Source organism: Anabrus simplex, chromosome 2 (genome assembly GCF_040414725.1).
Source record: "Anabrus simplex isolate iqAnaSimp1 chromosome 2, ASM4041472v1, whole genome shotgun sequence".
NCBI classification, from domain to species: Eukaryota; Metazoa; Arthropoda; class Insecta; order Orthoptera; family Tettigoniidae; genus Anabrus; species Anabrus simplex.
The window spans coordinates 689,730,579-689,743,674 of record NC_090266.1 but is presented as its reverse complement, the minus strand read 5'-3'; the positions used below and the strand labels follow the sequence as shown (position 1 = coordinate 689,743,674).

Below are 13,096 nucleotides of genomic sequence, written 5' to 3'. Positions count from 1 at the left end.
CGGTCCGCACATTTGACGACGGTCCGGAACATTATTATTATTATTATTATTATTATTATTATTATTATTATTATTATGTGTTGCTGGAATGGCTGATGACAGGGAAAACCGGAGTAACCGGAGAAAAGCCTGTCCCGCCTCCGTTTTGTCCAGCACGAATGTCACATGGAGTGACCGGGATTTGAACCACGGAACCCAGCTGTGAGAGGCCGGCGCACTGCCGCCTGAGCAACGGAGGATCCTTATAAGTACATTAATAACAGGAAAATCAATTGGTCTCACCTCCTTCTACACCCCACCGCCGTTAAGTTTATTTACCGCCTCCCCCCCCCCCCCCCCAAAAAGAAATTAAAAGAAGGCTTGTTTCTTTATGTTTAAGGGAGATTCCAAACACCAATGTTCACGTCTATTACATTCAGTTTTGAGATATAAGTATCCCCATAAAAGTAATTTACTTTTTTCACTTCATTTCACACTACTCCCCCCCACTAAGTGAACTTTCCCGCAAAAAATACTTGTTTCTTTAATAGTAAAGGATCTTCTAAATACCAATTATCACGACTCTAACTTCTTCAGTTTTTGATTTATGTGTCCACATGAAAGGAATTCAACTCCTTTACACTCCCGCCCTCCAAGATGGTTTCCCGCCCAAAACGCGTTTTTCTTTGTTTTTAAAGGAGATCCAAATACGAATTTTCAAGTCTGTAACAACCTTAGTTTTTATTAGATGTATGTATTTTCATACAATTAAGCCAATTAATTTTTCAATTCTTTCACCCCCACACCCCGCTTCATGGGATTTTAAGAGAATACGTGTTTCTTTACTTTTAAAGCAGATTGAAAATATCAAATTTCACGTCTGTAACATCTTCATTTTTGATATATCAGTAGCCTAATTAAAAGAATTCAACACCATTTTCAGTCACTTTTACGCCCCCCCCCCCCCCCCTCCACCCAAGTGATATTTCCGAAAACTAAAAATACACATTTCTTTATGTTTAATAGAGATAAAAAATACCATTTTTCACATCTGTAACATGTTAAGTTTTTTAGATATACTGTAAAAGTTCTCATTTTAAAATTTCACCCCTTTGGAGTTGCCCTTAAGTGGAGTTTCCAAAAACAAATCACCTATGTTTCTTTACATTTACAGGAGATTCCAAACACCCACTTTTTACGCCTGTAACATTTTACGTTTCCAAGATATTCTGTAGATATAGTCTTTCAAAAAATTCACCCCAATTTGTCACTCCTGTTTAACCGCCATTAATTGGATTTTCCAAAAACTAAAAAATACGTGTTTCTTTATTTTTAAAGGAGATCCCATATACAAATTTTCTGTTCTGTAATATATTTCGTTTCTGACATATATGTATCCTCATTAAAGGCATTCAACCCATTTTTCACCCTTTTACACCCCTCCTATTGGGATTTACAGGAAACAAAAATACGTGTTCCTTTATTTTTAGAGGAGATTCTAACTACCAATTTTTACATCTGTAAATTTTAAAGTTTTAAGATGTAGACACACTCATTTTAAAAAAATTCACCCCCCTTTTCACCCCCCCCCCCCAATATTTGGATTTTCCAAAAACTAAAAAATACGTGTTTCTTTAAGTAGATCCCAAATACCAATTTTCAGGTCTGTAATATCTTCAGGTTTTGAAATATAAGTAGCCTCGTTAAAGGCATTCAACCCATTATTCACCCTTTTACACCCTTCCTATTGGGATTTTCTGAAAACAAAAGAATACGTGTTTCTTTATTTTTAAAGGAGATTCTAAATACCAATTTTACATCTATAAACTTTAAAAGTTTTGAGATATAGATACACAAATTTTAAAAAATCACCCCCTTTTCACCCCCCCCCCCCCCATTAATTGGATTTTCCTAAAACAAAAAAATACGTGTTACTTTTTTAAAGAAGATCCCAAACACCAATTTTCAGGTCTGTAATATCTTCAGGTTCTGAAATATAAGTAGACTCATGAAAGGCATTCGACCCCTCCTTCAACCTTTTCCACCCTTCCTATTAGGATTTTCCGAAAACAAAATATACGTGTTTCTTTATTTTTAAAGGAGATTCTAAATACCAATTTTCACATCTATAACCTTTAAAAGTTTTGAGATACAGATACACTCATTTTAAAATATTACCCCCTTTTCACCCCCTCCCTTAATTGGATCTTCCAGATACAAAAAGAGACGTGTTTCTTTATTTTTAAAGGAGATCCCAAACACCGATTTTCAGGTCTGTAATATCTTCAGTTTCTGAGATATAAGTAGCCTCATTAAAGGCATTCAACCCTTTTTCCGCCCCTTTTCACTCCTCTATTGCGATTTTCCGAAAACAAAAAAATACGTGTTTCTTTATTTTTAATGAAGATTCTAAATACCAGTTTTTACATCTGCTAACTTTAAAAGTTTGGAGATATAGATTCACTCATTTTAAAAATTTACCCCCTTTTCACCCTTCCATTAATTGAGTTTTCCAAAAACAAAAAAATACGTGCTTCTTTATTTTTAAAAGAGATCAAATGTACCAATTTTCAGGTCTGTAATATCTTCAGTTTCTGAGATATAAGTACCGGTATTCTGATTGAAGGCATTCAATCCATTTTCCCCCATTTTCACCCTTTTTCACCCCTCCTATTGGGGTTTTCAGAAAACAAAAAAATACGTGTATCCTTATTTTAAAAGAAGATTCTAAATACCAATTTTTACATCTGTAAACTTTTAAAGTTTTGAGATATAGATACACTCTTTTTAAAATTTCACCCCCCCTTTTCACCCCCTTAGCGACGGAATATCCAAAAATCCTCTCTTAGCGAGCACCTACATCTTAATATGAATATATCCCCAAAATTTCATTTCTTTATGTCCGGTAGTTTTTGCTCGGCGATGATGAATCAGTCAGTCAGTCAGTCAGTCAGTCAGTCAGTCAGGACAAGTTATTTTATATATATAGATGTTATTATGTATATCTTCCTAAAATATGTCATCAAATCTTTTATACATGCTCGTTGGAGAATGAATGTTAAGACGCCGAATCTGAAGTTTTGATATGACGGAAAGTTTTAATTGTAATGTTTCTCGTGGATGGAGAGTCCAGCAGTATTAATAGATTTATCCGTCTCCTCTCGCAGTTATAACATTGGTCTCCACCCCTCAGTGGGTTATTTAAAGAGAAAAAAAGAAAGTTACCCCTTTGATTGCACCGGTGAGCACTCGGCGTGGAACATGTGGCGTATAGTCCCGTCACATAAAATTCACTGCCAATTACAATAAACCTAAAATGTCACAATATATATTTGAATGTCCAGGCAATACCTCATTCCATTATCACCTCTATTTTCTATTCTTTTATTAGAAAAGCCAATGGCCGTAGCCGTGTTGAAACACCGAATCCTGTGAGATCTCCGAAGTTAAGCAACATTGGGTGTGGTCAGGAGTTGGATGGGTTGCCACGCGCTGTTGGTGGGGGGTAAGGGAATGGAGGAGCGGAAAGGAACTGGCCACCCTACCGCACGTAAACTCCGGCTCAGGAACACTTCTGCGGAGGTTCAGACCTGCCTTCGGGCAGAATAACCCTTACCTTACCTTATTAGAAAATAAGGCATTGCGAATTAAATCCACTGATTGTTTTAACCTCGTAATCATTTCCCATCACCATTTATTTTAAACTCTAGTCAGTGGATACCTTTTAAGGTTTTACTTATCATCTCATGTCGTCCATCTCGTACCATTAGGGGCCAATGGCCTTAGATGTTAGGCCCCTTTAAACAGCAAGCATCATCATCATCATCATCATCATCATCATCATGTACTGTAAAACCATAATTTCTAAGACTTTATAGTCATGAGCCATAATGTATGATGATGGTGACTCACCACCACCTCCTGATAGGGACAGGCAGCTAGGACATGTGCTATGTTTCGAGGTTTTATGTAGCAATGCCGAAAAAGGTTTTATCCTGAGACATTCTGCACACAGAGCGGACAGAACACACATTTACAGTCATTTGATATACTGTCTCTCTTCTGCATGGAATGTCTTTTGACTATTAGTTCGCTGGTGTATATTCCTGGAAGAGTCTGATATGTTTCCCGTGTGTGGTAACCTTGTCTACAACTGTAATTTTGCATTGGATAGTTTCTATTTCTGTCGGATCTTCACATGTTTAGGAAGTCGTTTACTTTGGATATGACCTGGTCATTCATGTCTGTGCACAGAGCTTGCATACATGAAGGACTTTCTTGTTTTAAATTTCTAGTTTAATTATTATTTATTTATTATTTCAGTTTTTTAGCCAACATAGGACTACTAGGTTTATGAAGGTTTTTCTTCTTTTTGTCAGCCCAGTACGGTTTCATCCTTTCGAAAGTAATTTTCTTTCTGCTTCTGGAATCACTCTTCCTATTCTCTGCTTGTTGATTTTTGTCTGCAGTCTAGTGTGTTTATCTTTCAATATGTTGAGTGTCTTCTTTAAGTTCTATGATCCATCTGATATTATTCTTACTCTTACTCTTCCATAATTTTTCTATTATTTTTCTACTGATTCTACTTTCTGGTGACCGTATTAGATGCCCAAAGAATGATATTCATTTCTTTTTCATTATGCTAGTCACAGGTTCTATTTCTTTATAAACTATCTCATTGGAAGCTAGTCTCCAGACTCCATTTACTTGATAATTTTTATTTAAACATGTTCTCACTATTCTCCTTTCTAACTGGAGTACTCTATCTATTGCAACTGTGTTTGTTGTTTTGAATAATGTTTCACATGCATATGTAATTTGTGGCTGGGTGTAGTGCTTCAGTTTGGTTGCTATTGAGAGACACTTTTTTTTTTTATTATATGTATTCTTGGTAACATGCTGTGCTGTAACCAGTTTATCTATTCTATTTTGCCATGCTGGTTTCTCGTTCAGGTTATATGTGATTATTTCACCTAAATATTTAAATTTTTCTACAGTTTTTATTTCTTGGTCTCCCAGCTTAATTTTGTTTGCAAGCAGAAGTTGAGTTAGCATAATTTCTGTTCTTTCAAATTAAATTTTCAGACCAATACTTTGAGCTATTTCCTGTAAAGATTTTATTTGTTGTTTTGTTTCCTGAATATCATCGGCCAGAAGTGCTAGATCATCAACAAATTCTAGACACTTGAAATGTATGTTATCCTTCTGGGTTGCAATTTTTATATTTTTTGAGTTCTTGTACCATTCCCTCATAACGTACTCCAGTGCATAGTTAAAAAGAAGAGGTGACAGTCACCCTGTCTTAAATCACCGGGCGAGTTGGTCGTGCGTGCAGAGGCGCGCGGCTGTGAGCTTGCATCCGGGAGATAGTAGGTTCGAATCCCACTATCGGCAGCCCTGAAAATGGTTTTCCGTGGTTTCCCATTTTCACACCAGGCAAATGCTGGGGCTGTACCTTAATTAAGGCAACGGCCGCTTCCTTCCAACTCCTAGGCCTTTCCTATCCCATCGTCGCCATAAGACCTATCTGTGTCGGTGCGACGTAAACCCCCTAGCAAAAAAAAAAAAAAAAAAAAAGTCTTAAATCAGTTGTTACCATGAATGGTTCAGAAATTTCTCCTCTGAACTTAATTTTAGAAATTGTATGAGTTAGAGTAAGTTCAATCAAATTTGATTAGCTTTGGGTGAAATCCAAAATGTCTTAAAATTTTTAATAATGGCAGGAGTCGTAAGCTTTCTTGAAATCTATAAACGTTATTGAAACGGGCTTGTTTAGTTTTCTGTAATATGCCATGACTGGCTTCAAAGTTATTGTTTGTGCAGAGCAGCTAATCCAAGGTCTGAAGCCTCCCTGGTATTCACCTAACTCTTGATCAAGTTGTTCTTTGATCCGATTATATAATATCTTAGAGAAAATCTTATACATGCAGTCAAGGATGGAAATACCTCTCTAGTTGTTTGGATTACTTCTTTCACCTTTCTTATGAATTGGATTAATTATAGCTGTTGTCCATTGTTCTGGAAATTTTTCTTATATCCAAATCTTCTGTAATATCGTATGGAGGGATGCCTGAGTTGCACTGCCGGCATATTTCCACATCGCTGCAAAAACCTGGTCTTCTCTGCATGCTTTGTAGTTCTTCATTTCTTTAAGCACTGTTTCAACTTCTTTTGCTGTAGGTGGATTTATATTTTCTGGTTTAGTTTTTATCGGGGTATGTGTATTAATTAATAAGAGCTTTTCAGGTTTATCACTGTTCAAGAGCTTGTTAAATGCTTCCGCCATGATTTCTGCATTTTTCTTATTGCTATGCACTATTTTTCCATCTTTTTTTCTTTTTCAACAATAATGTGAGGGGGGGGGGGGTTGTATTATTGCAATTGTTTATCAAAGGCTTTGTAATAATCTCTAGAATTGGTTTTGTAATAAGTTTCCTCCATAGAGTTTATTACATCTTTTAGATATTTTCTCTTAATTCTTCTAATTGTTTGGGTGAATTCTTTTCTGGCATTCTCGAGGTTCATGGTGTTTTCTTTTGTTTTGTGGGCTTGAAATTTCAACCAAGCTTGATGTCTTTCTTCATGCATTTTATCACAATCAGAGATCCACCAGGCATGTTTTTCCTTGGATTTAATGGAGCTAGATCTTCTGCATTCTGTTTAAGAATTGGTATTAGGTCATCTAAATGGTCTGTTAGTCATGTAGTTCCTGTTCTTTGTCAATATTGGGCATTCTGGATTAACTGATGATAGTCGTATGACCTTTTCTCTCCAACTCTATTTTGTCTTTTTCTTCAATGGAATAAATTTAATCTTGATTTTAGTTAAGTAATGATCTGAACCAGTGTCCATTCTCTTAGAACTTTGACATTATGGATTTCCTTGTGAAAAAAATTGTCCATACATATGTAGTCCAGCTGCCATTCTCCTTTTGTCCAATCAGGATGTTTCCAAGTTTTAAGTTTGTGTAGTTTTCTTTTAAAACATGTAGATTTGGAGATCCCATGGGTTCTGCAAATTTCTATGAGTTTTTGGCCATTTCTGTTAGTATTTAGGAGGAGCCGACTTTCCTACTACATCTCGATACTTCTTTTCCTTACCCAGTTGAGCGTTAAAGTCCCCTATAAGGATCTTGATGTTATTCATATTTATTTTATTCATTGTCTGATCAAGGAGATCCCAGAAATTATCGACTTCTTGCGGAGTTTTTGTTAGGAATTTTTTTTTTCATCAGTAGGGGCATTGAACATTTATGATGGTGTAAAGTTTCTTTGTGGTTTGTAAAGTTAGAATTGAAATTCTCAGTGAGATGGCTTTAAAATCTATTAGAGGATCTATTATTTTCAAAGTTACTATAAATCCTGTACCAAATTGCGGGCAATGTTTCATGACGCTTTGGCCTGGCTTCCCATTGTATACTCAATAACCTTGAGATTCAAACGGATCTTCTGTTAAATTTCTCATTTCTTGGAGCCCTACCAGAAGAATATTTTGCCTATCTAATTCATCCGTAAAGTTCTTGAGCTTTCCAGTTTTCAATAAGGAGTTCATATTATGCGTCGCAATGTAGTTAATATGCTTATGTTTGATTCTATGTTTGTATGTTTGGTTATATGTATGTATTTTTGAGTGTTCAAATTCATTCTTGTCTTTTATTTTGCTAGTGGCTTCATGTCACACTGACACAGATAGGTCTTATGGCGATGATGGGACAGAAAAGGACTAGGAGTGGGAAGGAAGCAGCCGTTGCCTTAATTAAGGTACAGTCCCAGCATATGCCTGGTGTGAAAATGGGAAACCACGGAAAACGATCTTCAGGGCTGCCGACAGTGGGATTCGAACCCACTATCCTCCGGATGCAAGCTCACAGCCGCACGCTCCTAACCGCACGGCCAACTTGCCCAGTCTTGTCTTTTAGACAACTACCCAGCGAATCCGATGTAGTCTTCTCCATCCTTAAGGGGTTGGACGGTGGAATTTTTTTACTAAAAAACTTTCCCATATCTGACTAAGGTTATAAATCTTAAGTGGAGCAAGCTCCGATTTACAACTATGGTTGTTAGCCGCAGAGGATATTTATTCAGCCACCACTAACATGTAAAACAGACGCTGTTGGGAACATGTGGAACCGTCGAGCCTTTTATTGCCTCAAGATGTTTATTTTCTAGTGCCGGCCCCATGGTGTAGGGGTAGCATGTCTGCCTCTTACCCGGAGGCCCCGGGTTTGATTCCCGGCCAGGTCAGGGATTTTTACCTGTACCTGAGGGCTGGTTTGAGGTCCACTCAGCCTACGTGATTAGAATTGAGGAGCTATCTGTCGGTGAGATAGCAGCCCCGGTCTATAAAGCCAAGAATAACGGCCGTGAGGATTTGTTGTGCTGACCATACAACACCTCGTAATCTGCAGGCCTTCAGGCTGAGCAGCGGTCACTTGGTAGGCCAAGGCCCTTCAAGGGCTGTAATGCCATGGGGTTTGGTTTGGTTTTCGTTTATTTACTGGGTGTAATTTTATGGCTTTAAGCCAACCCCCCTCTTTTTTTCTGGGCTTGGGACCAACAGCAGCAACTACTGAGCTACTCAATCCACCCAGCAGATACTGCAAGCAGATTCTATTTTCTTTAATGTAGCCATTATTTGTATTTTAAAATTTCTTGCATATGTCTATAAACTGCTGCCCATGTGGCATGAAACAGACCAAAACTTCTATATTTCTTATCGGTATAGACCAGTTCATTTTCCAAATTTTGTAAGTACAAGTCATCACCACAGCGTGAGCTTAAACTTCTAATTGAAGCAGTTCTTGTTAGTGTATAATAAAAAGAAAATATCATGACCATTTGTATTTCTCCTACATCAGAACATAGTCAAGTACAGGTCAGGTTCCCAATCAAAACTGAAACCTCAAAAAATATTGTGTGCTGTGTTAAAGTTCCTGTCTACTATTAATGGGTATTACCTTGTAATACCTACATAAGATTGAATAACATTTCAAAGATGATTTTCATAACATAGAATGATGAAACGGAAGGCACTTAATTTGGAACTTGGAAGCTTGCCTCAGAAAATATGTGGATTAGTGATCTCCCTTCTACCACGCTGTGTATATATTGTTTGCTGTATTATTATTATTATTATTATTATTATTATTATTATTATTATTATTATTATTACACAATGTCTCACTATATTTAGGAAAATGGAAACATAATTCGGATACTGTTACCTACTTGCTTAACATTCTTCCTCTGTCCATGATATGTATTAAAGTATTTTGATGTTTCTTTTCTATCAGAACTTACTTCAAGTATGTGAACGGATTCCTACAATTGGCACACAGCTGAAGATTCTGTCCACTGTTAAGGCTACAATGCTGGGTGCTCAAGGTAGGTGAAGCTTTATTTTCTGCTGCTCTGGAATTTCTTACTAAACAGTAATCAACTATGTGCTCAAGAAATAAATTTATTTAATGCTTTCGAAGCAGAATCTTTGACGACAACATTAATGGTAACCGTTGCAATATTTTATTTTTATTTTTTCATTGATATCACTGAGTCCTATATTCTTTCATATCGCTTTTAAAAGCTGCTAGTTTCCATTTCTCATTTATGCAAAAGAAAATGTTTTAAGAGAAATTGTCAGAATATTTTTGAAAGTATTATAGCAGTAATTTCATTTTTGTATTTTTATTTTTCTTACAAAAAAAAAACAATCTTTGTTATGTAATCGCTATTTAGCTAATGGGCTTAAATATCTTTTCTTTTTTTTTTACAGATTACGTAATTTAATTAATTTCCCTAATTTATCCCTCAATGAAGGGGAGAACTACTGTACTGCCATCAGTTGGTGGGGGTTTATTTTAAGAGTTAGGAAGTAAACTATCATCAGCTCTCTATGTTTAACTGTGTGTGAAAGTTGTTAGATGCTCATTATTTGGTATCTGCAATTTTGTTAGCTTTTATTGGAAATGATGGTGATTTGTCTTTTGTAACAAGGAATCAAATGTATTTGTTTATCATCCCCATATACATCAGTGTGTAGAAGTTATCTGATTGGCAGTGTTATACTGAGGAATTTGAGCGGTGTGTGTAAATTTTCAGAATTTGGGCATAGGTTTGGGACAGCTGTCCTTGGACTTAAAATAAGCTTCTACGATAGATTTTCCTGAAGTGAGTGACAAAAAGCCTAAGGGAATTCAAACCATTAATCTCTGAATAATGCTACTTCTCAGTCCTACTGAACCATAATTAAACTACAAAGGTGATTAGGAGCTGTAATCCAAGACATGAAGAAGATACTGTTTTAGCAGTTCTTTTCGGGAGCGAGTGTTGATAAACCTCGGAAATGTTTTATTTTATTAATAGTTGCATTATATTGGGTGAAGCTAAAGAAATGTTTAGTAATTAGTGGGCTTATACTTCCAGTACTTCTACAGAATATTGTAACTAAACTTCAGTGCATTAATTCATATCATACAGTAGGTCTGGAAAGCTTCTCTGTTTGGAGATCCAAAGTTTCAAAACCCAACTACTTAAAATGCTGGTATTGTTCATCATTCAAATCCAGGGGCACCTCTCCTTAATTTAAGGCAAAATTTTTAAATTACACAGGGACCACAGATTCCACAGTACTCAGGCTGTCAGGCAATTTATACATCCATGAGTACATGGACCTGATGGCAAAGGATATCCTAAGCCCATAACATGAATAAACAGCAGCAGCCAGAATCGTGCATAATAGAAATTTAAGATATGTTCCCACAACTTGGGAGAGGTGAAAGTAGTCAAGTAGGAAATTAGTTCCTCATTTATTCAACCGTTTGCAGTATAGTTAGTTTTCCATTTTGTATGTTGCGATTCTTGTCTACTAGATACATAGGGATGTAGGGTGAATAGATCGAATTAGCACTTATTTAAAAAAAAATTAAATTATACTGTTAAGATTATTTTGCTGGCAATTGCTTTATGGAGCCTGACAGTAAGGCCATTGGCAGCCATCGAGCAAAATCAGGCTTTTCTCAATAGCCTTCTTTGGGTGATTAACCATTAGTTCAAAGATTGAAGTTAAGATAGTGTATGACCTGGGTGTTAAGTACATTGTACTTCTTGCGGTGTAAAGCAGTGACCCCAGAAAATGTCATTATGTAAGTTTATGAGATATTCAGTGATTTGCTGCTGTACATTGCTACACTATGCTATCCTATAATGTACTAATTCTATGCTATGCTATGTTATGCTCTGCTATGGAATTGTGAAGGGACAAAGTGCAATGCAAGAACTGCCAGTATGTGTTTTATCTTAGAGTGGGGTCATACTCATATCCCTAGGTATCAGGTGAGACAATGTTTCCATTTCAACAGTACAGTAATGTTGCTACTGACAAATCCACCCAGGCACGCCTGCTTTCTTTGTACCAAGGTAGTGGTAGTAAGTACAGGTCGAGTATGACCATGTCAGACTTTGATGTGTCTCTTAATTAAGGATGGAAATCTCACTTAAGAAGTAGTCACCAGTGTGTTCTTATGTAAGGTTTGTATATATTAACTAGGTTGCATTTAAGTGTAAGTATTCAAATATACCGTATTTGTGCAAATAATCCCTGCTGCCGAATAATCCCCGCACCCTAATTTTAGGAAGGATCATTTTGAAAAAATTACATGAACTAAAATTCCTTCCATTGAAGGAGTAAAGTAGGCACATATAAACATTTCATATCACTTCGTGAGGTCCACGTGGTCTTTACGCAAGTATGAACATGTAAATTTACGGATATATCTGCTTTGCCTGAACATATTTGAGATGATAAAAATACATTATCACTGCCATAAAATGTATCTGCCATGAAAATTAGCAAGTAGGCCTAGGTATTTCATTAATCTGAACTTGCAATAGGCTCGATTCCCTGTAGAACGGAAGATTCGTTGTCTCTTGCATCACTAGAATCCTGACCAAGTAGGCCTAGGTATTTCATTAATCTGAACTTTCAATAGGCTCGATTCCCTGTAGATTGGAAGATTCATTTTCTCTTGCATCACTAGAATCCTCTCCTAAATTACAAATTCATCACACTTCACATCTAAAACACTTTCACTAACGGTCTCTTTTTACTCGGATATTAACACGACTGGTGGTGGATAATTATTTTTGTGAAATGTAAACACTTGAAACAGACACACCAGCGAATGCTGATGTTAGTTTTGCTATAAAGTAAAACCTCATTAATTTGAACTCTTTGGGATGCAAAAATCTGACTTTGAATTACGTTATTTCGAATTAACCGCCAACTCGTGCTTTAGAAATGCCAACCTTTGCCACGTCACAAAATATTCAAGACTCGTTACTGCATGCATCTAACATTGATTCACAGTTTAAACCTTTCAATTGCCATGGAAAAAAAAAAATCCAAAATGTATCCAACAAGGTGCATTTACAGTATTCAAATAACGCACTTGGATAACTCAGTGGCAAACATAACCTCACGCAACGAAATAAAAAAAGAAACACTATTCTAAGACAAGGACAAATTATGCTGGCTCCCATGCGCAAGTGCTTTATTTTTTGGATTACTGTACTTTTTAGGTGCTTTGTACTTGCACGGAAAGTACCCGACGCCCTTAAAACATCGTGGCTTATCGAGCTTTCCTATGACGAGGGGAGGAAGTCTTTTGCTTCCATCTGCATTGTAACATGGTACAGTGTACATCTCCTTTCAAATCGTCTGTTTTGGCTAGGCATAGAAAAAAAAAAAAAAAAGAAAGCAATGCAGTTTCATTCTCAATGACAGTATTGTTCGGTGCTTACAAATTCATTATAATTATGAGCAACGCTTTTTCTCCAGCTGTCGGCATCGCCAGTGTTTGCGGATTCTGCTTCTCCACACATTGTCTGTTACATGATATTGTGGTGTTCCTTAAAACGCTGAATACAAATAATTACGTTTTCACTTGAACATAGCAACTATGAAACACCATGTCGACACATTGAAGTGAAAGTAAGTGCAGAAAGCTACCCCTGCACGGTCCGGAAGACGCATTCTATCATGACCTGGAGAAATTTTGAATTTAAATTACTCTGTAGAATACTATTTTTAAAAATGTAACTGCAGTTTAAATTAAGTCTGA

At 36.5% G+C, this 13,096-nt stretch overlaps 1 protein-coding gene across 4 annotated transcripts in view; it reads left to right on the top strand.

Annotated features, from left to right (window-relative positions):
* Vinc (vinculin) overlaps window positions 1-13,096 on the top strand; it is a 413,074-nt gene that overhangs the window by 332,332 nt on the left and 67,646 nt on the right. For all 4 annotated transcript variants that reach the window (XM_067141297.2, XM_067141296.2, XM_067141293.2 and 1 more), the window contains one exon: window positions 9,272-9,362. In XM_067141297.2, coding sequence (XP_066997398.2) covers window positions 9,272-9,362 — 91 coding nt within the window. The remainder of the gene's footprint in view (window positions 1-9,271; window positions 9,363-13,096) is intronic.